Raw genomic sequence first — 27,846 nt, forward strand, 5'->3', positions numbered from 1 at the left:
ATATATATATATATATATATATATATATATATATATATATATTGCTACGCTGAGAAAAAAATTTACTAAATTTCAAAGAACGTTTGTTTGGATAATACTGTAAAGATATTTATTTAAATTATGTAATTATTTTCTAAAATTAAATAAAGAAGTTTTAAATTTAAATTTGTTTTTTTTTATTTTAGAAAATAATTACTTAATTTAAACAAATATCTTCACAGTACTATCCAAACAAACGTTTTTTGAAATTTAATAACTTTTTTTCTCAGTGTATATCTGGAGAAACTTAATTTTTCTTGCAACCAGCGGTGATTTTTTATCAATCTTATTATAAAATTCCCCTTTGGAATCATAAAGTGCAGACAAGAAGTTTAACTGCAATGTTGATCATAAAAAACAGGTTTTTTCTGAAGTGTTAAATTGATTAAGAATGTCTAAGTGTTAAAGTGACCATGTCAATAATTAGGTATTTTAGCTTACATTCTCATTTATTATTTAATTAAATAATTAATTAATTAATTAATTAATTATCTATATCACATATGACTCATTATCTTTTAATTAGCACGAATCAAGAAAAAAGATTAAGCATTTAAAGTGGTCGGGTTTCCGGGAAACTTGACTAAAAGTGATAACTGTTTTAACGTGTGCTTGTAATGCATGCGCCTGTTTTTCTCATTATTATGCTAATAAGCTATAAATAATTTTGCAGCGGATTCCGCTCGTCAGGAAATGTGAAGCAAGGAGAGAAAAAGAAGTTCATCATGTATTCGATTTACGCGTGGGGTTGCGCCTCCTCCCTTACTATCCTCTGTCTCATCATGGATTTCGTCCCCGATATACCGGAAACTTTAATCAAACCGGGGTTTGGCACAATTAGATGTTGGTTCTCGAGTAAGTACGACATAAATAAACGTCTTCCTTTAACGTTAGCGGCCGTCTTGCCTAACTTTCGTTAAATCTGCTAGGACTCTGATTGTAATACGTGTGTTTAGGCCTCGTAGAAGCGTATGCTTTCGTCTCGCCCTTTGCTTATTTTAACTGTATTATATTCAAGTCACACAATGAAGTTACTATTATATCGGGTTCTGTAATAAAGTCCTTTCGGATTTCTTTTTCGAATTAATTTATATAACTGATGGAATTAGTTATATTGATATGTCGCTTCCTGCGAATGACGTCGCATAATGTCGATCGGCCTTAGATAAAATGTAACGATTATATTTTTATGTCGTTATTATAAGATAATATGCGTATAAAGGATAGCAAAATATTATAAGGTGTATATGTTGCGTGCGCATGCTTCGGAAAATTATAACGATACAAAAATACAAATACAAAATACGTTTTACCTAAATAAAAAATTACTACGAAACCGTATAATACATCATATATTACAATATTAATATTTTTTATATATATATAAAGTTGTTATAAAATACTAATAAAGTTGATGTTATACCTCAGATAAACATTTTGACACATGATGACTGGATTGAGTATTGAAAATTGTAGCACAAAGATATATATAACAAGAATTTTGTTAGTATATAAAGTATATAAGAAAAACAACTGATGTCATATGAAAATTGCTGTTTATTTGCCAGCAAAAAAACGCAATTAATCCGAAATTATTATAGTAATTGGAAGTTAAAGGTTTTAAATTTCAAAATATATAGCATATACAGGGTGTCCGGTAACTGATCGAGCAACCGCCGTGTACTGGTAGAACGGGTCAAAATAATCATAAAAGTTATATACCATTTTGAAATTTTCTCAATATTTATTCCGTAATTAATTAAACTGTTTAAACGAATGAGCATACGAGAAGCGGTAGGACAGGATCTGTATGTAAAAAAAATGACTTACCTCTTAACAACGATGAATAAATAACTGATTTCGAAGCGGAATAACGTATACGTGACGCTTGTTACTCCGCCTCGAAATCAGCTATTTATTCATCATTGTTAAGAGGTAAGTCATTTCTTTTACTATACATACAGAGCCTGTCCTACTGCTTCTCGTACGCTTATTCGTTTATACAGTTTAATTAATTACGGAATAAATATTAAGAAAATTTCAAAATGATATATAATTTTTATGATTATTTTGACCCGTTCTACCCGTACACGGCGATTGATCGATCAATTACACCCTGTATAGTGAAATAGTATTTCTTAAAACAATATATTTTAAATACATGTGTTGTAACATATTTGCATCACAAGGTCCGTGTTAAATTTTTGCATGCTATGTTCAGCATCTCTGACTATCTGAACTAGTTACTATTATTATTAATTAAAATGAAGAATATACATATCACGTGTAACTTATAAAACGTGAATACTAATGATTTATTTTCTACTTTCAGCGAATGAGGCAAGAAGCTTATATTTTTACTTACCCATGAGTATCACTGTTATCTGCAACATCTTCCTGTTCATTTCCACGGCGTTGAAGATTGTACGGTACCAGAAGGAAACCACGGCTCAACAGCTGAAAAGCTTGGAAAGCAAACGTCACACTGACAACAAGCAATGGTTCGTATTTGAAAAGAACATTGTCGTCATTATCGTCTTGACCCGATGAAAAATTTTTCATGCATAATTATATATAAAATTCGTCCTTACATAATTATGTATAATTATATATAATAATATAAAATTATATATAACTATATGTAAATAATAAATATAATAATATAAAATTATATATAATTATACACAATTATGTATAATTATATGTATAATTACATATATTTGTATGCGTAATTATGTAAAATTATATATAATTATACACAATTATGTATAATTATATGTATAATTACATATATTTGTATGCGTAATTATGTAAAATTATATATGAAATTGTGTATAAAGTTATACATGATTACATATAAGTAACATATATTAACATGTAGGGGCAAATTTTATACATAATTGTATGTATTAACGTAAAATTAAATATAATTTTATATAATTATATATGAAAAATTTTTCATTGGGGATACATGCATTAATCCACATAACTGATAGAATTAATAAAATCGATATAACGCCTCCTGCGAGTGACCTCACATAATGTCGATCGGTCCTCGTACCTAACATAGTGATTATTTTTAGACAGAGACTTTCCCATGCCGTGGTTTGCTTTCATAATTACGAAATCTTCTGAAGAAATAAACATATCGCCGCCGTTTTGACCGCGGGCGCGAGATTTCTCCGACGATGCGAGAACGTCTACGATGCCGGAAAGAATGATGAACGACCGTGTGAATATAAAATCGAAGTGAATGCTCTTGGTGTAAAGGGCCAGATGAAAGCCACACTTCTTAGAAAATCTCTTAAGAAAAACTTTTAAGCTCTACTCGAAATTTGCGTCGTTACTTTTTAATATTTACTCGTCTATTTAAAGATAACCGCGATCGTCCAAAAATATTTATCCTCATGGATAATATCTCGAATATTCACGTGAATAACAAGATTATCAAACTCAGCGATTTTAATGCATTTAGATGATTTCAGAGATAGTGGCCCGTTTTAATGATTCCACTTTGCACTATTCGCGAAATGTCTTTTTAATTAAGATAATAACTACGTTTACACAATATTAAAAATCGACTCCATGGTACGAGTTTTGCCGTTTTGTGATCATCTTTTTTTTTTATATATTAATGCATCATATTTTACGTAGAAAAAGGCACGAGAATAAAGCCATCTAACCATCTTAGATCATCTTAAACCATTTAAAAGTCGTTTAACCATCTTAAATTATCTTAAACCATTTAAAAGCCATCTTAAGCCATATATTTTTAAATTTAAAACGAATGATCCAATATCTAGATATAAAAATATTACATAACATAGATATAATGCAAAAACGTTTTATATTTATGTTGCCGTGTTATATCGTTATAACTAATAAATAGCAGAGCAATATAACAGTTTTAAAACAATTTAAATTAAATACTGAAATAGTCACTGTAATCTACAAAATCATCATTCAACCGTGCCTGAAATTCGACCATTTTACGTGCCTGATGTTATAATTTTGAAACTCTCAAAGATTCTTTGTACATTTAATTATTAATTTTTCGTGCTAACTATGTGCAAACATAGACTACAGCACTTGCACGGATATCATTACTTGGGTTTAGGCTGTCTTCGTTAACGTAGTCGATAAAACTATTCGCTTGCGCCGTAATCGCAAGAAATATAACATGAAAAATATATTACAGGTTTCTCCTGTACTTGAAGTTGTTCATCGTGATGGGCATAAACTGGTCCATGGAGATATTATCGTGGTTGTTCGACAGCAAGCCGCCAGTCGTTTGGTACGTCACCGACCTGATAAATAGTCTGCAGGGTCTCTTCATCTTCATCATATTCGTGTGGAAGGACAATATCAGGAATCTACTACTAAAAAGATTTGGTTGTCGAAAAGACATATTCTCCAGAAACTCAACGCGTAGTGATTGCTACAGCACATCCTCGCACACCATCACAAAGGGGATGTCACTTCAGGAGAAGATCAACCCCTACATACAGAATTCGAACTGTCGCGCGAAGAATTCGTCCGACGAGAATTCGACCGACTGCCCTAATGTATAATGCGAGGAGAGAATTTCTTTTGCAGTGTCCTGTCTGTATATATATATATATATATATATATATATATATATATATATACACACATACATGATATTAGAAAAGTCTGGAAACGGTTGAATATCTCGAAAACAAACCATTTTAAAGAAAACTGTTTCAGATAAAAGTTGTTTGGTTCGAAGGGATCTATAAAAAGGTATAATTGGTTTGACCTTGAATAGTCATTTGAAGGTCATATGAAAGTCATCTTCAATTTTTAAATGGAACATCCTATATATTATTACATATTCTTATAGCTTAGCTTATAGCTCGAGAGCTTTCCAAAACTATAGCTTTCTACTATAATAAAATATTTTTTCGTTAAGAACTTTTCGAGTAATAACCCCTGAAATTTCCAGCATTTTGACATAGAATACAAAATATCTCGTAAAATATTCATCTTTCGGCATGCTCTTTAAGTGTCCCCATAGATAATAATCCAACGGATTTAAATCCGGTGAGCGAGGTGGCTATACAACTGGACCGCCACGTTCTATTCACCTTTCTTGAAAACAATTGGTTAATGGCGTTAATTTTGCTAAACATTCTTCTACTTGGCTGTCGGCGATTCGGCATGATACAAGCGTGCTGCTTTTGAAGCATTGCCCTTTGCTCTGCCATACATAAAATGAATATCCGTCATTTCAGAATTTGTGTAAAAATTAGCCATTTTTCAGATAACACAAAACTAGACACGGTCCACAATCCAAAATTGAATACAACAATCCCTGTGTAATTAGGTGGTCACATACGGGCGTCCGCGAATGAACATTTATTGTAGATTTAATTTATTTTCTATTTTACATAGAACAAAATGCTTCATAACTCAGAAATAAAAGTTTTTCGGAGTACTGTTTATTAAGAGTTTTTGGTTTGTTTTAACGAGTACTACATATCCTTAAAATTTGGTACCATCTTTTGGGAACACCCTGTATATATATATATATATATATATATATATGTGTGTGTGTGTGTGTGTGTGTGTGTGTGTGTGTGTGTGTGTGTGTGTGTGTGTGTGTATCTGTACAGAATTATAAACGAATATACTTATGGCAGTAATAACAATTATTAATTAATCTAATGTATATGTAGATTGTATATGATCTTAGAAATTATACTACACGTAATTACACACTAAACACATAATTGTTCATTGTATTTGTGTGTATCTGCGTGTAGAATAAAACATGTTATTTATGAATCCAATTTGACGGAAGTATTTGAAAATGCAACATCAGCAATTATTTTTATAAAACATTAACATTTTACAGTATACATTACCCAATAAAAAATTTTTCATACATAATTATATAAAATTATATATAATTTTACATTATTATATACAATTATGTATGAAATTTGCCCATACATATTAATACATGTTACTTATATATAATCATGTATAACTTTATACACAATTTCATATATAATTTTACATAATTACGCATACAAATATATATAATTATACATATAGTTATACATAATTGTGTATAATTATATGTAATTTTATATTATTTTATATTATTTTATATTATTTTATATATAATTATACATAATTATACATAATTATATAAGGATAAATTTTATATATAATTATGCATGAAACATTTTTTATCGGGTATTTAGCATATCTCTCTCTCTCTCTTTCTCTCTCTACACACACACACACACACACACACACACACGCGCGCGCGCGCTGACAGACATAAATACATACATATTTATGCGCACTAAATTATTTTATGTTATATACTATATCTACAATTATAAACATTTCGTGAGATCATTAAAATTCGTTACATACCATTGTGAGCACAATTTTACATTTTCTCTAACTACATTCCCGCTGAATCCTGTAACGAAAATAAGTATGCCTTGCAGTAAACACTCACAGTGCAATTTATATCATGATACTAACAAATAATGTTAACTGACATTTATAAGCAGCTTTGTTTTATAGAATTTTTATAGAATTTTAAGCAATTATTTTACAAACCTATAAATGCGTCTGCTGGCGGCGATGCTTCTAAATCTGTCGCGCCATCACCGATATGGATAACAATCTTGAATCCTTCCTGTTCTTTAAGACGTCGTATTATTTCTGCTTTGCCACCACTCTTAGAAGTTAGCTGACTCTCGTCAAATCCAGCATATTCTCCTGTACACAGTTATACATATGTATGTCCCAAAAAATAGCTATAAATTCATTAGAGAATATTTACCTATGAAGTAAAATTTCAATTTGTTAACATAAATATTTTCAGGTGAAATGTTAAGTTGTGCAGCAACTGGCATGATGAGGGAGTGGAAATCACCAGAGACAAGAAACACTTGCTTCCCAAAGCTCGTAAGGCTGACATTAATTCTTTGAACACATTCGCAATTGTGTACAATATAATATTTTAATAACGTAGGAGTGTTTAATCCTACGTTAAAAAATATGAATTTCTTACTTAATACCATCAGTTTTGATTGATGAGTATTCAAAAACTCTTTTATTTGTGCTAAATTTGGATTTATTATCTGCAATCTAAATAAATTATCTGCAATCTGATAAAGACTGTTGGAATGTCATGTCACTTTGCATGACTCGTTTAGTCCTGAAACATACATTTTAATATACTATATTATAATAGTGATTTTGAATCTTCATGTGCTACTGTATGATAAACTATGTTGAATTGTAGTAAAGATCAAGTAAAGGACATACAATTCAGCAATTTGCTCTCCTTTCCCACAAAATTTTGCAAGCTCATCAATACCTCCTTCTGTCGTGACAGTAGAATCTACATCAAACGTTACAGCATCTGCACGTTTCCATGTGCTCATTATTTTGTCCAAACTCACCATCTGAAACATTAAAAAGAAAAATGTATGAAAATTGATGGATGAAGAATTATTCTATCAAGTCTAAAACATATAGAACAATTTGTTATAATTTGTGGAGCATTTAAAGTTTTAAATTTTATAGTACGTTAATGTTACGATATCGCAAAATACTCGTCAGATTTATTAGATGATTCAATCAAGGACAATTTTCATCAAGTGTGTCACATGCCACAAGTTACATCACAATGCTCCCCTGCAGACTATTGTTGATTGATCACATGACACACGCATTAATTATCATATTGTTATGAGAGATTCCTGACAGTTATGATTCAACAAAAAAATAACGAAATTAATTATCACATCTACATCATTCACTTCAACGATGAGAGCAAAAGGAATTAAATTAATCAGTCAAACCAATCATTGTATTATGATCTGATTATAATTCATTAGAATTTAATTTATTAAAGAACAATTTAGTTTTTATATTGAATTCTTTTTTAGCGGAGATTTTTAGCGCGTTTTAATAAAACACACAAATGTATACACAGATATACATGAAACAAAGATGTTTAAATTGGTGCAAATTTTTTCTTCTTTCCAAAGATGTGCAATAAATGAAAGCGGCAGCTGAGTGCCAATTTTGAGTAATTCGAACACGATAAAAAATTACGTGAAATACCTCGTCGACGTTAAATAAAAAGACACGGCAAGCAGCAATTGCACTGAGCACTCCAAGCGACGCGATTAACGTATGGCTAGATATACTTTGCGAGACACTACACTTGATAACGTATGACAATCACGAAGTAGAGAAGCGGATTCTGGCGAACGAGTTTTGATCGCGGTATTCTGCATGATTTTCCACTAGTTCGTCTCTGTTGTAATTCTGTTGAGCCACTTTGATACGGCGATTTAACGTCATCGGTCAGTTATCCCGATAATATTAATATAAACGTACTCTGTGCTCGTCAAAAAAATTTGGAGTTGAATGTAGACTAGTACATTTGTATTCGTGGGATATAAAGTTTATTCACAGAAATAAACTTTCTTTCATAAAAGTAAGCTTTACATTCCACAAATAAATTTTCAAATATTTTGTTCTCAAAGTAAAAACAAAAACTTGTAGCTCTAAATATTAAATGGAATTAATATTATTAAAGACAATAAAAGCCAAAAAGGCAGATGTTATACGCTTATAATTTAAATTTTTGGCTTTTATTGTTCTTTATAATATTGTTATTTTGTTCTGGATGTATTAGGACTTTCTGCGCGCGCGATTTAATTTTATTTAACCTCGATATATTTAGAAAGAGTAGAGTTTTTATATATATTTGAATAATTTATAAAATTAAATATTCGATTCTATTACTAATTCTACTTCTAAATATCTATTACTATTTTGACCGAAAATTTATCAATGATAGATAATCATTATTCTTTGACGATAAATTTCCATAGTCGATAATATCGTGAATTGTTTTGACTACAATTCAAATGGAGGTAAAACGTTGTCGCTATAGATAGCGCTACTGTGAAATAACGAAGTTGTGCACAATCTGTTCTTTTCAGCTGCACTGTTGAACTGGTGCAATAAGTTAAAGTGAGACAAGTATATGTTTTCTCACTCTAACTTGTTGCACTAGTTGAGCAATGCAGCTGAAAAGAACAGACCAACTGTGTCCATTTAAATTATTTGAAATTCAGAACGTCTGCAAGATATAAAAAGACGCCAGACATATTGAAATGAAAGAAGGACAGTACGGATTCCACAGACGTTTGTTATATAATTACCAATTATAATTTTTTCCTTTTTATAAACTCAATTGATCCACTGTGAATGAACCCTGCGAGGATTATATCAAAGGTGTGCATGACGCGTTTTCTGGTATGATATAAAGGTGTTTTTACATAGGAGCGTCGAGCGTCGAGCGGCAAGTGTTGAGCACATGCATAGTAATATATAGTGAGTTGTTGCTGAAACGCAAGATTAATTTGATTACATACTGAATTTGATTACATACTGTCAGTTGAATTTCGAGATATTTATTAGCAATTCAGAAGAAACTGCAAGATATTATAAAATGTTTATTAATTATCGGCATCATTTGTGGTTATTAAAATGTAATAGCATTATCAGTAACGAATATTACAAACAAAACATGGAGTTAATTACATTAATATCACTAATTGCAAATGCAATATGAGCAAAACAAAAAAAGGTTTTGGATGTTATAAATATTCGCAGAAAAAAAAGACATGGATTCTATCATGCAACATTGCCCTAATAGCGTCAAGACGCTGAAATCTGAACGGTAGATTTATGCGCAAAAGTGCTGCGCACGGTTTTGATGCTCGATGCTCGAACGCTTGCATGCCGGTATCTTAATAACGTACCGGGAAAGAGCAACGTGATACGACAGGTATTTTTTTATAATCTGTACATACACGACCTTGTGACAATTAGATAATTAAAAGTTGCCACACTTTTTCTTTATGAGGAAAGTGCATCCCTTGAGAACGATTAAAAAGCAAATTTTCCTTTTGATACGGGATACGTTAAAAAACTCATTGAGGAAAATTGCTTTCAGTCGTCTGATTACCCTTATAGAAAAGTATTACTGGCTATAATAAATTGGCCAGTAATAAATAATAATTTTATTACTTGTACGAGTAATATAATTATTGGACAACAGTAATTATCACTGGTTAAATTATTACTTATCAGTATTACATTTCTATAAGGGTATATATGCATACAGCACAAATGTCCCAAATATCCTAGAGAAATCAATTCAACAATCATCAGCAAATATTCGTGGAATGTCTGTAGGATGTATTCAACACATTAGTACTATATGAGTTCCAGATAATAAGCATGAATAGGAAAGAGTAACGATTGTTATCGAAAAAACGATAACGGTAACAATAATAACTCAATGAAAAATTTTTCATATATAATTATATAAAATTATATAAAATTATATATAATTATATATAATTATATATTATTATGTATCAAATTTGTCCATTCATGTTCATACATTCTATTTATATATATAATTATGTTTAATTATATATATAAATTCATATATAATTTTACATAATTACGCGTAAATTTATATATAATTATACATATTGTTATACATAATTGTGTATAATTATATATAATTTTATATGATTATATATAATTATACATAATTATGTATAGACAAATTTCATACAAAATTTTGCATGAAAAATTTTTTATCGGGAACGTTACAAGTAACGAGTTATTTCCCAACTCTATAAATAGTATAAAACAGTTTTACGAAAATAACGCTACAACAAATACAAAAACATAAAAGTATATAAAAACATAATACAAACATAATACAAAACGTAATACAAAAACATATAAAAGTTCACTTACCATAACTCACAAAAGACACTTATCTAAACTATTGTATTTTTTTACGTTATAGTTATGACTTTACACCGAAAAGTTTCCTAAGTACATTTAAAATGATCCTAGAACGTGTTGTGTAATAACTGATTAATTTTTTTATGTGTACAAGTTATTTGCTAATATTTACTTTTAATAAATGTATTATGGTAATACTTAACAAAATATTTTTATTCATATTTTTGAAATATCTTAAAAATATTTGGAAATTTTAATGTTATATTAAGCAATATTTGTAAAAAATTTATAAAACATTATTCAAAAAAAGATTAAAATTTATACATAATATCAACGTAAAAATGTAGACTTTATATTTCTTTCTTACTGAATAGTGTATCTTTGTACAACGTAAACTCGACATTAAAAATTTTTTTTTTCATTATTCTCGTGTCCTATTAAAACTCTAATTGTATGTATATATATATACTTTATTTCTTTCAGCTACAGTCAAGAAGGGGAATTAAAGCTCGAATTAATTTCTCAATCATCAGGGAATAATATGCAATTGAGTGACACGCAATTAAACTCAAAGAATGTACACTCTGGTTGTATCGGTCGATTATACGATCTGCGTAAGCTGCATCCGACCCAATGCAGATTTCATCTTGTATCTGACGGGATAAGTTGGAACGGCGTGAAGACCGTGTACGCGAATCTGCGAGGATCTTTCGCATTAGTCTAAAAGTAAGTTTACATGATGCTGTATATATCAATATTATTATAAGAGTCAAAACTTAATAAGCAAAAAAAATCATTAATAGAACGTTATTGATAGTTATTTATTACTTCATCTGCATTGTCAAGAGGAAAATTTAGCTTACAAAATACTATCTTAATTATATTTATCCGTTCACATCCTTTATATTAAATTTTTTTCTTTCCATATTCTTACTTCAATATCTCAATAGTTACAATCTATATATATTTACCACATTATATATATCTATATATCTATATATATTTACCATACCTATATATATTTACTATAAATATTATATTATCCAATCTATTTTATTTTATTCTAACTTGCCTATGTAGTACTATCATAACATTATATTTCATGCGATTCCTTTATATATCCGTCATAATTTATTCTTTTAACATCCTAAACATTTCCATCCTTCCTATTCCTATTTCTCTTTTTCTCTTTAATCTTCTTCAATCTCTTACCTCTTTCTCTCCAAAGCTTCCTTAAAATATTGTCTTTTGCATCATTTATTATTTAGCTTATTATCCCATATTTGTTTCCACTTTTCTTCACTATCACTTCTTACGTCTTCAAATGTTCTTTGACGGCTCCCGCTTGTGAAGTACCTTTATTATCTGAGTACATCGGTGATACAGAGGCCAATTCCGATACGACTTCTCGATTCTCGCTATTCGTGTTCGGTAATTCGCGGAGGAGCCGCAGTGTGTTAATTTAAACAGTGTTTACTCTACTTATTATTTAAAAGAGATTAACAATTTTAACTTAACAATAAAAAATATAATAATACACAACCAAAGGCAACAGAAGTCGGGAAAAAATTTGAAAAAAGGCGGACCTACGGTCCGGCCTCAGGTAGTACATACACGCTTATATATCATATAAGGCTAATATTATACGAACCGTACAAGTATTGTCGGACGAGTCGATTGGGCTGATGGATAGAATTCTCCTAAGATTGTTAACTTTTCTTCCAGGTATCCTAGAAATTCTCTATTAGACAGCCAATTAAAACATCCGACGAACTTGTCGTACGACAGATGTGATATTAGCTTTAGGGCCTGAGCACAAAGATTGATGCAATCGTTTCCTACAATAGACGTAAGGGTTCTAGTCTTTCGCATTGTCTATCTTTTTTTTATGACGTCAGAAACGAGAAAATGCAAGTTAAAAATTCTTGAAATACATTGAAATAAAAAGACATATTTATAAAGTGACACTTGTAATCAATTAAATAAATCTGTGAAATATTCTGTGTATTCCTCTTTTGCTTTAATAATCAATAATTTATCGTAAATTAATCTGAATAGAAATAGGCGGAGAAATAGGTTAACAAGATGAATTATATGTCGCGGTAATTTACAACAAATTGTTATTTGTTAAAACAAAAAAGGAGTGCACGGAATATCTTACAAATTTGTTTAATCGATTATAAGTGTTACTTTATGGATATATATTTTTATTTCAACGTATGTCGCAAGAATTTTTAGCATATATTTTCTCGCTTCTGACGTCACGAAACGAAATAAACAATGCAAGGAACCGTAAGTCGATGTCGGAACGCACAAGGATTGACATATGTTATATCAAATATGATAAAAAAAATCGGACGATTGCAGCATACGTCCACGTCAATCCTTATGCGTTGACTTCTAACACTGACTTACGATATTGTCGGAAACGATTGCGACAATCTTTGTGTTCAAATCCTAATGAGTCCTCTACAATGACAGTAGGAGTAGTAATAAAAAATAAGCAGTAAGCAAGTTGACCAATTCCATTCTCACGATTTAAGAATTATCGATTGTGATTGGTCCATTTGCTTACTACTTATTTCTTACTACTACTCCTACTGTCATTGTAGACGACGCATTAAGCTTCAAGCGAGGAAGCCTAATTTGCTATTTATATTTCTCCGCAACGAGAATTTATCTGCGATCGAGCGAGATATCTAGCGCAACCTGTCGATGGCCGCTGAGTCGTGTAACCGAACTCTGTATATTGTAATAATTTTAAGGAACCTGTTACAATGATTTCTTCTAGCTAAACAAATCTTACAAACATCCAATTATTATTAGTTCAATGTACTTATCGTCTTATTTTACGTTCCATCCTCTGGGTGAAATTATTTATATTATACAATTAGATCAATCTTTTTTGTTAGCTGAAAAAACATTTGTAACATCCATATAATTAAATTTCAGTTTCTACTAATCTTTTACTTTTGACCAAATTTACTAGTTAAAAGTTCTAATCATTCAGTTTAGATTGTTGAACAGACCTAATTTTTATTTAATTTGACTCGATTGCAGTAAACGCAACCAAATTTGATCCGTTTTATCCGATCTCTCCTCAGTATAATCTTCATTCTCTGAGCTTACTTCACGAGTTTGCAAGCGAGTTTTGAGAACCTTCAAGCCTTCGTCCTCTCCTTCCGACTGATCGATCGAGATCATATTTCGAGGCGCTAGAGGGGCCAATCGCCTCTCCCCGGCGTCGTTTACACAAATGCCGATAAAGCGCGGCGAAGAGTGAGGTTCTTCTTGAACGTCATCCACGACGAGCTCGCTGACGAACGAGCGAGCGAGCGAGGCGTGCAATCGACGAAAGCGTCGCGGCGCCGCGCAACCGCCGACGCAGATGCGGGCGGAGCGGAGCCGTCGCGGGTGATCGTCGGAGTCGGCTGATAGTTTACGCTCTTCGGCGCCCTTGTTGCGATGCGCGTCCGCTCCGCTTTCAATTCAGCGGTCCTCTTCGCCGCGTGTGGTCTATTAATCGCCATCATCGCCGTCGCGGCTGCCGCTGCAGTCACCGATGGACCGCTGCGCGACGATCCACGATGCTCGATGTCGCTCAGCGTGCTCCTGGAGAACGGCGACGGCGACTTCACCTACGACGGCAAGGTTTACCCCGCCGACTTGCGCTGGACCGACGGCAATCTCACTTATGGCTGCATCTGCAGGTTGCACAGGAAATGTATCAGGAAATGTTGCCGCAGCAACGAGGTCATCCGCAGAGATCTCGGCAAGAAACCGTCGTGCGGAGAGATACCGCGGAAAGATCCTGCCATCGACTCGCCCGCCGACAAAACGCCGGCTTTGCGCCTGACCAAGGAACAACTGGCCAAGGAGATCCGATACATCGGCGAGCTGAGAGAACACTTTGTTCTGAGGGAGGCGAATGGGAACTTCTGTCCCGATCAGTTCCTGATACTTCCTCTCAACGAGGAAGACGGTGAAGAGGATGTCACCCTTCAGGCGGACGGCATCCTTCTCGCGAACTCTTTGCAGAAGGAGCTGCAGCCGTGGGACTACTGTTTGGACTGGAGGATGAATCTCGACAAAGTCAGCATGCTCGCCTGCGTCCCGGCGCATGTAAAGGCCACGCAGGCGGACGAGCAGCAGATCACAGAAATCCAGAAGGTGGGCATGATCATCTCCATTCCGTTTCTCATCGCCTCCTTCTTGGTGTACGCCATCATTCCCGAGCTGAGGAACCTCCATGGCAAAACGCTCATGTGCTACGTCATCTGCCTCATCATCGCGTACGTCTTCACAAGTTTGGTCAACTACGTCTTCGAATGGGACCGGTGCAACGTCATAGGTAAGCAGCCACTTTTGTCTTTCGCTTCAGTTCTTTCAGCGAATTCGCGGTGGAAATTCGTCCCGCGGGTTGAGACGGTGAACTTTACGAGCCGCTGAAGAAGAAATAGATCCGGCGATGTTATTGCTTCGGAGAACAATGCGGGGCGGACTAACAGTCGCGTCTCATGAGAGCGCGTTAAAATCACCGTATTAACAGGTTTTATGAAATCAAAGTTAATATAGTGTCATTACTCTTTTTATATTAAACCCGCATATTGCCTACCATGTAATTCTATATCTTGTTTTTCCGATATAAAATGTTAAGCTAGGGGAATATAATCTCGGGGGAGTGTCTACACACGAAGGCGAATGACGTTGCGCGTTAATTAAAGAGGGAGAAGACTGCAGGGAGGGGGTCGGGGTTATTACTACGTTGTACAACAGCACTTTGCTCTTCTTCGCTATTTCTGCTCTTCTACTAACGAGTAAATGAAGCAAAGCGCGTTCTAAAAGATGCCGAAACATCTGCAAAATTTACGAGCCGGCCACATATATAGTACAAAAATAGTACCAGAGTTGAGTAAGTTAATTTTAGTTTTTAACTGAGTTAAGTTAAAAGTTAGTTCGCTATAAAATAATTAGGTTTACGTTAAAAGTTATTCAAATAAAATACTAACTCAGTTAACAGTTAAAAAGTTAAAAAAAGAGTTAGAAGTTAATTACGAAAAACTTAATTATCTAAAACTATATATGTATTTTTTTTATTTCATAATTAGTCTTTAAATTTAGCTTAAATTTATGTGAAGTAATGAAAGTACATTAAGCAAATTGATCAATCACAGTTAATTATTTTTCGACCGTAAAGAGAATAATTGGTTGTGATTGGTCAATTTCCTTACTGCTTACGTCTTACTGCTTAAATTTTTCTATGTGCCACTAGCTTCATGTCCCGATCTACAATAAGTGTAGTAAGCTTTAAGTAAGTCGTAAGAAATTGACTAATCACAGAACGACTTATAGAAAAATAATCAATTGTAATTCATTAATTTCTTACGGCTTAAAGCTTATTACACATATTATAGATTGAGTATTAAGGGACGTCTACATTGGAAATAAGCAGTAAGAAGTAGGAAGTAAGAATAAGAAATTGACCAATCATAGTTGATTATTCTTCTCACATTCGACTATGGTTGGTCAATTTCTTACTCTTACTTCCTACTTACTTCCAATGTAGACGTCCCTTTATGCGTTGTTTACAATGGTAGGAATAGTAGTAAGAAATAAGCAGTAAGCAAATTGACTCATTCCATTCCCACGATTTAAGAATAATCGATTGTGATTGGTCCATTTGCTTATACTATTTATTTCTTACTGTTACTCCTACTGCCATTGTAGACAACGCATTACAGTGCTGGGGGTCGATTGTGTATTCCGAAACGGAGTGTAAATTACAAAAATGAACAAATTCACTAGGCATTGATCAATGAAGTTACAAATATTCTAATAAATTTGCTTACTTTTGTCATTTTCACTCTATTTTGAGATATACAATCGAAACCTTAGAAGCTTCATTCTTTCATTCTTTGGCACATAATGAACAATAAAGGTAGAATAACACTTATAGTGCTATAAGCGTGCTGTAAGCGTGAATCGGACCACACAGATACAGTCAAATCTTTTATTAAAAATTATTTCAAGTTCATTTTCAGATGCTTCGTAGCCAATGGAACAATCCATTCAGTATCTAAAAATAAATTTGAAACAATCATAAATAAAGATTTGGTTATGAATACTGCTCTTATATACCTGTCTGTTAAAGTGGTCAATGATTTTTACGCAACTTTAATATTGATGAAATAAATTAACGTAACTGAAAAAAGTAAAAAAAGTCAACGTTAATGCGTAAAAATTAACTAAGTTTAAGTTAAAAGTAAACTTATTTAAGCTTAATTAAGTTGAGTTAAAAATTACTAACTTTTTAACTTCTAACTTAACTTTTAACTTTTTTAAAAGTTACTACTCAACTCTGAATACTGTATCAACATTACATTCTAGAAGCTACTATTTATGTTGCTGAAGATGGCAGCGATGTTTATCATGACTTAGAGACATTATAACAGAGAAATGAACTGCAGTGGCACCTCAGTCCAGAGTGCATTGTTACATGATTGTGTATCATAATGTACAAATTTTCCTTAATTAATATCTAAAAATCTATGTGGTCATTTGCAAAATGGTAGAACTTTTTTGTTTAGATTGACTTAATGTATAAGTTCACGATGGCAGACGGCGCCACTATAGCTCATCTACTATATCGCACGTAATTATTCACCAAACTTTTTAATTAATATTGATGAGATTTATTGCGAATATCGCAAAATGGCATGGAACTTTTGTGTTCATCTCAATCCGCTCTACGTCCTCACAAGAGATTGTGAAGGTGATCTAAAACATCCTGTATTATTATGATTATATATATAGCCATATATGGATAAAATCCATATCCTCTTTTTCCCAGGGAGTTACTATCTTAAGTTAATGTTTTAGTAATATTAACGTATTATTCTGCGGTAAAGAAAATAATTATATATGATAAAAAATTTAATTTATTGTAAATATTGCAGTAACATTTTAGTAACAATAATATAGACTTTGATGTTATATGTGAGCCGGACGGTTATCACAAATAATATCTCACTCAGTAGTGACGTTCTGTTCGATTGTAATCATTGCGCTTTTCAACTTTTCCTTTTGTCCAACGCTCAGTTCTTTATATTTTCTTATTATTCTTTTTTCCATACTTTCTACAGGGATTTACTACAGTTGCTATTATTATCAGATAGAGACTTAATGTCAAGAAGAACATACACATAATAGCGAAAAACAGAGAACTGGTGGCAATATTTTTATAGTGTAAAAATATAAATCCGTTGTAGTGTAAAGTAAGATATAAAATTTCAGGTTTTACAGACCCTCGCCGAGCGCGCCAAAGGTTGCGATTTTCATAACGAGTTATTTCAACCAATAATGATAGGAATAATTTCATATCAACTCATTTGTATGCAAATAAATCTATGAGCATTTTTATATGCATTAATATGTACAACAACTAGCAACTAGCATCTAGTTCACTCACTGCGTAATATATAAACGCCGCGTTTCGTGAATCAACGGGACGTTTTGCCGAGCGCGCGATTCTGATATCGCAGCGATTACGAATGATTCAAACGTCTGTCTGCACTTGCTGATACGATTTAATCCTTGGCATTCGATTCGCGCCAACATGTAGGAATGGCAACCCCGTGAAATGCGATCAATACGACCAAGGAAATTCGTTTCGTTACGAGGAAAGTCGGAACTGGAATATCCTAGCCGGCGCCGCTTGAGACAACCCTATCTTCGATTCCCCGTAAAACAAATGTTAATGATCTCCCCACCACTACACATATGTGAGATACCAGCGAACCGGTTTTCCCATATCTGCTGCTTGCTTTCATGCTGGAAGGAACGGTACATATAGGGTGGGATAAAAGCAAGGTATGAAAAGTCCAATAGTCGGCACTTGTTGCGGCGCCTGCCACTTCTCAGCACTCTTGCGCAGGTTTTACTGAATATTAAAATGCGTGCATGGGGATTCATTATTTATTTAATGATTTCTTTTTTAATCCCCATTTCGCCTTATAAAATCTCATCAAATCCAATCCGCAAAAGTACTAAAAACCGAGAATGCCGGCTATTTTATTAAATATTAACCACTTCGTTGGCATTGACGTACTTTTACGTCAAATAAAGGATGTACCAAAAATGAAATTGACGCACTAATGTGCACTTCATTTTATTTTTTTCTCGTTAGCAAGATTTTCATGAAACCCAGGGGTTTTTAGAGTCGCTGATTTCGAATTTGAACATTAAATTTGAAAATTTAAAATGGCGGATTCAATATAGCGGATCAAGATGCGAAAAGTGACTTGATTATGATAAAACCTGGTATTTGAGAGTTTATGGCGTCGCTGCTTTCGAATCTGAAATTAGTTTTGTCAAATTCAAGATGGCGGATCCAATATAGCGGACCAAATGGAAAAATGACTTGATTTGGATGAAACTCGGTACTTGGGGATTTTTAGGGTCACTGATTTCGAAAATTTCGAAATTCAAGATAGCGGATTCAATATGGCGGACCAAAATGCGAAAAGTGACTTGATTTGAATGGAACTTGGTACTTGGAGGTTTTTAGGGTCGCTGATTTCGAATCTGATATTAATTTGAACTTTCAAATTTTGATCTCAAATTTGTATTTAGCGACTCGACAAGTACTTTAGTACTGACTTTTATAAAAATCAAACAGCATTAAGGGTCGTGTCACACAAAAAACTTAAACAGTAAGACATAAGCAGTAAGCAAATTGACCAATCACAGTCGTTGATTCTTGGATCGTAAGAAGAATTTGCTTACTGCTTACGTTTTATAGCTTAAGTTTTTCTGTGCGCTACTAGCCTTAGATCTTGCCATTTTCGGTTGATGCTGATTTTCTTGACGAGCGAAGTGAGGTTAAGATATGTGCATGGAGATTTATTAATTATTTATTTATTAACTTCTGTGTTAAATACGCCTTAATATCCGATCAAATTTAATCTGTAAAAGTGCCAAAAACTAAGAATACCGGTTATTGAGCGTTTTATTATTTTCGTTTCTCTCAATACACTTTCAGCTTTCATTTGAGTATTTTTTTATTTTATTTTCTATTTCCTTTGATGATACATCAGATTCCAATATCTGTTCCAGGGTTTAATGAAATTTTCTCTGCTTGTGCGATATCGATTAATCGCTTCCGGAGATATCGAGTTCGAATCTTTCGACGGAACACACCAGGCTTGGCATCTTCGTTAAGCTCGTCTTCTATCGTTCTCATCCACACCATAAATCTATTCTCAGGTTTCGTCATACTCTCGAAACAGTAATGGCTTTTCATTCGAACATTGGATATCCAAATGCCGAGACGTCTAAATTTATATGGCTGTCGGATTGGCGAAGCCACCATCTCGAAAAGATTGTTAGCCGAGCCGCATTTCTTTCCGAGCCGCCCTGTATATACATTCACAGCAGGTAGGCTACTTTCCTAGTGCCGTCGATGACGGCTCGTTCCGTAGTCTCGCATCGCTGCTCGCGCGAGAACCCGCGTATTCTCGCGCTCGTCCCGCTCTCGCACTTCGTGCGAAGAAGTTGTGAAGCCGCGAGGTATCGGCTTTTATTATCGTTCAGTGAGATAACCGAAAGTCCACGCAATCGTCACCGATAACAGTGCCATATTTGATCTGTACGGGTTTTCCGTATTACGACTCGTGAAACGATCGAGAAAAAAAAATAATACGCGACAACTGACGCTTTCTCCGTCGATCTTTTCGTTCTCTTCTCGAATAAACGCGCAAAACTGTAATATCGTGATATTATAATGCGTGTAAAAATAATTCAGTGATGTTTTGAGGAAAAAATTCCATTGTTTGATATCTTAACATTACATCCGCTCAAGAAATACGCCCCCTTTTACAAACACTCCCAGCCGGATTAAATTGTTGAGTGAAGATTACCAAAATAGAGTTCTTGCGATACGTACAATAGTAGAATATAATTTTATATCAGCAGCACATCACAGGTAACGATGTTTATCTTTTGTTATAAATTATTCATTTTGATTATTTAATAAACCGGTTAAAATGGCACCGGTTAGTCAAGTGTCTGCAATGCCAGCCGATATACTAGCTGCTATTAGATGTCGTTAATCATTATCACAATACAGCGAAACCGCAAACTACGCGTAAATACTCTATGTCGATACTTGCTGATCACTTATTCACACATGATGATATTTCATGCAAACAACAATTACTTTCGAACGCAAATTTGCCTTTACTTGTGCATTTTAGTTATCAACAGAAAGAGATGTTACTAGTGAGACGTTTCTTGTTCAAAATCACAGAGTAGTGATTCGCATTCTTATTATATATAAATCACTAGCGATATCGAACTACACTTTGACAAACATTCGATGTATTCGCAAAATATCTACATACACACAGAAAAATACATACTGCATTCAAAGGTGACTTGTTTCAAGTATTTACAAAGTTTGTATATCCGCAAATCTATCATACGTTCATTTTATAAGCATCAAATTCACTCAAAACACATTCTTAGTTCTAATAGTCGAACCAATTTTTTCTTCAATAAAGTTTTATAATATTCTTCAAAAGAATGAGTTCTTCTCTTGAGTGCATGACAATAAACATTTATTAAATTTATGATAAATATATTTTAAGAGTAATGAGTCCCGGACTATCAAATGTCCAAAATCGAATCACAAGACATATTTAAGGCATATTTAAGACAATACCTTATAAACTTGTCTTAAAGATGTCTTGAAGATGTCTTGAAGACGTCTTATGACCCAATTTTGGACATTGTGCAGTCTGGGAGTATTTTATTGACAAGGAGCCATTCTCCTTAGTCCAGAGCCAAATAAATGAATTTTGGTATCAATCAATAAAGAATGCTTTCATAAGTACTGAGAGTAAAAATTACATCTGTGAATTTATTAGAATTTTAGAAATTTGGTATTTTGTCTATTACTCTATATTATGTTTTAATTACTTTAAAGATTTAGTTACTTTTACGGAACTATTCCAGAAGTACCAAAGTGATAATTAAAATTTATTGCAATTTATTGCAAAATTATGGCAATTCACGTGCAATTCGTCTAGAAAACAGTGATTAAAGCACAGCCATTAATCGCAGTATGCGCATCGGAATTCAGAAATCCGAGTACAACCTGCGAATTGATCAGTAGAGAAGTATTCAAAAGCAAAACAACACTCTACCGATGTGATAAATGACTCAGATCGAAATTTTAATCATTACTTTGACACTTCTAGAATAATGTCATAGTTAGTATGTAAAGGCCTTCAAATATATTTTAATTAGCACATTATCAAGAAAATACTCTTTGCTGAAGATAATCGTAACTCAATAGAAGGAAAATAAACTATATAATCACTTTTTTTAGCAGCAGAATGATATTTTCCTGTGTGCGGGCACACGATACCTTTCGAGGCAGAGGAGGGAGGAGGGAGTAAGAGTCACTTCCCGTTCAAGTTCAATTCAGTCTCATTTTTATTCGTAATTAGACATGCTTTCCTTTGTAACTAACTATATTTTTCATTCGCAGTAATGCCGTAGCGCGTGCGCGTGCATCTCTCTTTGACAACACGGATTAGTTTCCACCATCCGCCATCACATTGCCCCCCGGCTCGCTCGAGGTTTGGTTTGTCGGTTCACACACTAACGGTGGTGGAATTAACGGTTTAGATTAACAAAGTAATTAGATCGATTGTGTATATTATATTATTATCGTTACGGGGCGTCTCTCCAGAGAGGCTTGGCATTCTCGGGGGAGTCATCGTGACCTATTTTTTTCCCTTTCTTCTTCGTCTCACGTTCTTTGTGGTACTTTCGTGAGTAAGCTTCCGCGGTGCGATAACACAGGACCGACGATGATTATACCGACTCGCCGTTAGCAACCTCACTAATTAGTACAAAATGGAACGGCATCTGAGAATGATGTTCGTCGCGTCTCTCGCGGTCCTGACCACGACTGCCGTCGAAGGCGTCATGTCCGAGGAATTACAGGGATCATGGGAAGACAGTGTTACCCTGTCGTCTTTCTATCTGGAGGTAGAGATAATTCTAAGTAATTGCGCTTCCAAACGCGATAAGTATCTTGCGGAACTTTAATTTACCTAACTCGTGTCGGCTTTTTGCTGCATATCACACCCATCTCGTGATTATTTCGTAATGGCTCCTAATCTTCTTGTTACCAAGTTCGTGACAAAGACTAATAATAAACCCAGTGAACAGAGAACATTGCAGAGTAACACATATGGAATGTGGATTTTGCATGTATCTTTCGAACATTTCTGCTATATATTTTAAAAATATCCCAAAGATATTGCTGGACGGTAATATGATTTTGTTGAATATTGCAAAAAGTTCTAGAAATATTGAAATGGCGAAGTCATTTGTAATGATATCGATACAACATTAAAAACTACATATTTTAAAACGTTGTTCACGATTGGGTATTGTTGCAATAACATTTCATCAATAATTTTTTACTCACTGAGAAATAAATTTTCATTAATGAGATTTATAAGTATGATAGAATACATCGGAGAAGCCAAAGAAGCACTTAACTCACGTTGCTGATCGGTCAAAACTTACCAGAAATAATTGCATCCCGGAACTCGAGAGTAGCTCATTCAAAGTTACGTGCTTGCATAATCGCTTATATTGACAGTGACTAAATTATTACGTAACGCAAAAAATTTATTCCCATAAGTTCTCACGTATCTCATATTTGCGGCAAATTTTTCATATTAAGTGACATCAATTCGGAATACATGAGTTACAACGACCAGGGATATTGTGATACCACGAAAATGTCGACACTCATATTGAACCAGGTATCTAATCAAGAGTATTGATATCATTCATGATATCAGAAAAAAAATATCGATATCGATACTGGTATACAAATTTAGAAAAACTTAAAGTTAGGGGAAATATAATAATCAGGAAAGTGTATTGATCTTGCAAGCTATTTTTAAGAATTTTATATGTCTACGAATAATAATAATAATCATGCTATGGTACAAAGATACTTCCACTTTCTATACTAGCCTTTCTATAGTTTGTGATCTAAAAATCTCAAAAAGGATGTGTTAAGACTCCTGTGTCTTTTCTATGATTATTCTTGTTTGATAACATCAAAAGCGTATGGCATAATCGTATGCCAAAAATTATATGCACTATACGTGGAAATAAAATAATATACGCACAGAATGACGCTCTTGATCGACTCCGCACATACGTCCAAAGATATCCGGACGCTCTTTTTTTACTTCAGCAATCAATAAACAACCGCAAAAACGTAACATAAATCATAAGATACGTTTAAAACGTAAGTTGCAAATTACTCTAATTTTTGGCTATTTGTTGAATGTTGAAAAGGAAAATATCTAGACATTTTTATAAATGTACTGAATCGATTATGAATGTCATTTTTTGCGTATCTTGTTTTTGTTCACGTATAGAGGAGACTGAAGTTATATGGCCCCAGAGATATGTTGCTTATATAGCTTTTGAATATTTACCTTGAGAGAAATAGTGGATATAAAATCGAAATGATCTTTTTAAAACATAAATACTTCTCTCTGAGTTTCATTAAGATCGGAATAATATAATAGTTAAGAGATGGAAAAAAAACTGGTTTATAATATGGTAATAGCAAAGTAAATTTTTGAGTCTCTCGAAATTTTATATTAATATAATCGTGACTGAATGAAGTTAAGCGATGTGTTATTAATTAGAATAAAATTTTTTGCAAGTATATCATACTGTTTCTCGTAATAAATGCAATTTTCATTCATAAAATGATTGAAATCGAGCAATCAGGCGGACGAGGTAAAATTAGTCCAGAATTGAAGGCCGGCAGGAAAGCTGTGAAGAATTCTCGCGGAGACTGGAAGTATTAATTAAGATACGTATTTTATAGAATGATGAATCCGATACCAGGTCGAGATGTTTCTGTTGCTAGATGTTCGTACTTTGGTTATTATAAAACAAAATATACGGTGAATAAGGTTGTGATGGTTATTAATATATAGAAGATATAATACAGGTTATACAGGTACCTCTATTATGTTTATACAGTCATTCACCACAATTAATTGTCTGAAAAGTTTCCGTGAAAAAAAATGTTTATATATAAATTTTTTCCATACATGGACATGTATAATTATATACAGAGTGTCCCAGATCATCTTCACTATCTCTCGTGAAGACGTAGAGCAGATTGAGATGAACACAAAAGTCCTCGACCATTTTGCAAATGACAACATAGATTTTGAGATATTAATCAAAGAAAATTGTTACAAAATTGTTTACCATAATGCATAAATTTTCTTTAATTAATATCTGAAAATCTATGTAATCATTTGCAAAATGGTAGAGGACTTTTTTGTTCAGTTTGACCTAATGTGTATGTATACAACGGCAGACGACGCCACTGCATCTCATTTACCATATCGCGCGTGATCATTCACCAAATTTTTAATTAATATCTTGAGATTTATTCCAAATATCGCAAAATGGTATTGGACTTTTGTGTTCATCTCAATTCGCTCTACGTCCTCACGAGAGATTGTGAAGGCGATCTGGGACAACCTGTATAATTATATATACATATATGAATGAAAAGAGTATAACTTTGAAATTTTTAAATAGAGGACATCCAACTTCGGTCTCATTTACTGAAATGATTTTTGGCATACATTTGCTGGAAAAAAAATATACTGGAAAGATATTGAAACGAAGTAGTACTTAATAAGTATAGATACAAGATATAATATCAAGAGAAAATACGAAACAAAAATACCTGATGTTGAAAGAAAGATGTCGATGTATTATATCAGTAGTATCACAACATCCATATAACGACACTTATTATCACTCATCCGTTCAATCGACTCTAACAACTTTGAGTTCTAACGACTTTAAGTCGGTTTCCTCTACCAAATTCAAATCAATCACCGGTTAACACTGTCTGCCTGCACTCCCTCGAATTCCACGACTAGACCAACTCGTTAGTCGATGACGCCAACGACACCGGGAAGGCTCGGCTGTCGCTATGCTGTCGCGTCGGTACGTTCCTCACCGGGAACGACTGCGTGCAAAGCGCGAACGAGACGGAAGCGACGCTGCCGCTGGTCTACGAGGTCGACCTTGCGCCGACGAACATCACCGCGAGCGACGAGCACTTCTCCTTCCTGGTGTGGAACCCGTGTGCCGGAAGCAACCGGTACGGCCTGAATCCGCATCTATACGAGGACGAGCAATGGTATCTCCTGTCGAACGGCTCCGTGTACCGCCCCGAGGCGACAGACGAGGATAGTCTCCTGAACTACGATCAGTACTGCCTGGCGAGAGTACGGAACTACGATTACGCGGAGTATCTGGCTTTCTTCTGCGAAGAAGCGTTTCCGGACGATGAGGACAATGAGATCGTCTACTCGTACGGAATGATCATCTCGGTGCCGTTCCTGGTCGCCACGTTCGTCGTCTACTGGCTGCTACCTGAGATGAGGAACATACATGGCCTGACGCTGCGCGGATACGTTGGCTGCCTGTCGGTGGCGTACGTTATGCTGACGATGGTGCAACTGATGCCGCAGGATTGGCTCTCATACGATGGCTGCATCGCAATCGGTATATCTACAGTGTGCGACTTCTTCTTCTGCCTTCCAATTGTTTATTGCGCTGTTAACGCGAAAAGTTCGTGAGGATTGCTGAAAACGCGACGAGGGATCGTTGCTTAAGTGCAATTAACCACTTATGCGCCGAGCTATTCAATTATCTGAATCGTGATGATTTTTCTTGCCGTTTGTCTGGATCGGATTGTTGCAGAGTTATATAAGTGTATTCATGATCGTATTGTGTATTACGAACAGCGTATTACACACCGACCGCGTCACCGGATGGAACGTGGTTAGAAATCTCGCGGAGATCGCTTCACGCTTAACTCGACAACTTTCTAAACTGCTTCGACAGCATCTCGACTTCTTTTGCATATGATAAGATGTTCAAGATTTCTTATTCTCCCAAATCCGGGACATACTAAACGTGTAGTCCAAGGGAGGGGGGAAATTACTGGAAATTATATATATATTCACAAAGTATCTTAGGCTCTTCTCTGCAACTTTTTTGTGGATATTATTTTTATAATAATCCACAAAAGTTGCGGAGGAGAGTCTGGGACACCTTGTGTGTTTATAAATTAGAAATTCACTAGTTGGTTTAATATATTTTTGATACTACATCAGGAAGTCAAGAAGCTAATCACCTCTAGATTTCTAAACTAGGAGCTGCGTAGAATTCTTTTTTATTTTTAGATACTTTCTTTTATTTCTCAAATGTTTCCTAAAACAGATGTTCTTACTCAACTTCGAAAGCAAATGGTTTTAAATGCATTTGAATAGTGAAAGAGATAAAACTTTATTCAAATAATAAAATAATGATTCCGTGTGTGAAACAAAATTGAATTAATTAAATTTAATTTAATTGAAAAAAACGTGTAAAAAAATTTGTTAACAAAATCATGAGAAATGTTCAATATGATCTTTCTATTCTGATATAGTCTCGTGCAAGACGAACTGAAAACTATTGCATTGACCATAATATCCAGAGATCATTTTTTATTTCTTATTTGAACATTTGTTCAGCATTCAAAGAAATCCGAGACATAGGATGAAAAATCGAAACTAATTCGGGAAAACGAGATATCTGGGCAGCTTACGTATGAGTATCTGAAATTAATATTTCATTTTGCATTAGGATTTGTTTATTCAAATTAACTCAGGAATTCGTTCTTAAAAGATAATGCGGTAGTGGCCGGAAACCCTGTATATATATATGTGTGTATGTGTGTGTGTGTGTGTATGTGTGTGTGTGTGCAACAAATAATGTAATATATATACTAATATATATATATATATATATATATATATATATATATATATATATATA

The 27,846-nt window shown here is 33.8% G+C and overlaps 2 protein-coding genes and 1 pseudogene across 13 annotated transcripts in view; 2 read left to right on the forward strand and 1 right to left on the reverse strand.

Annotated features, from left to right (window-relative positions):
• LOC116841284 (G-protein coupled receptor Mth2-like) overlaps nucleotides 1–4,719 on the forward strand; it is a 16,433-nt gene extending 11,714 nt beyond the window's left edge. For all 5 annotated transcript variants that reach the window (XM_032809037.1, XM_032809038.1, XM_032809035.1 and 2 more), the window contains 3 exons: nucleotides 713–894; nucleotides 2,372–2,540; nucleotides 4,238–4,719. In XM_032809037.1, the coding sequence (XP_032664928.1) occupies nucleotides 713–894; nucleotides 2,372–2,540; nucleotides 4,238–4,610 (724 nt within the window). In that variant the 3' untranslated portion in view covers nucleotides 4,611–4,719. The remainder of the gene's footprint in view (nucleotides 1–712; nucleotides 895–2,371; nucleotides 2,541–4,237) is intronic.
• A 1,548-nt stretch (nucleotides 4,720–6,267) lies between these two features.
• On the reverse strand, nucleotides 6,268–25,920 carry LOC116841269 (annotated as a pseudogene).
• LOC116841267 (G-protein coupled receptor Mth2-like) overlaps nucleotides 14,237–27,846 on the forward strand; it is a 32,200-nt gene continuing 18,590 nt past the window's right edge. For 3 of the 8 annotated variants that reach the window (XM_032808997.1, XM_032808998.1, XM_032809002.1), the window contains exon 1: nucleotides 20,338–20,863. Coding sequence is in view for 3 of the 8 variants with exons in the window: in XM_032809003.1 (XP_032664894.1) it covers nucleotides 14,347–15,232 (886 nt within the window). In the remaining 5 variants the exon portion in view is untranslated. The other 5 variants (XM_032809005.1, XM_032809004.1, XM_032808999.1 and 2 more) reach the window with 5 other exon arrangements.

The sequence above is a fragment of the Odontomachus brunneus genome, unplaced genomic scaffold (genome assembly GCF_010583005.1).
Source record: "Odontomachus brunneus isolate Ranch 3 - 2012 unplaced genomic scaffold, Obru_v1 Obru_scaffold_015, whole genome shotgun sequence".
In the NCBI taxonomy this organism is placed as follows: Eukaryota; Metazoa; Arthropoda; class Insecta; order Hymenoptera; family Formicidae; genus Odontomachus; species Odontomachus brunneus.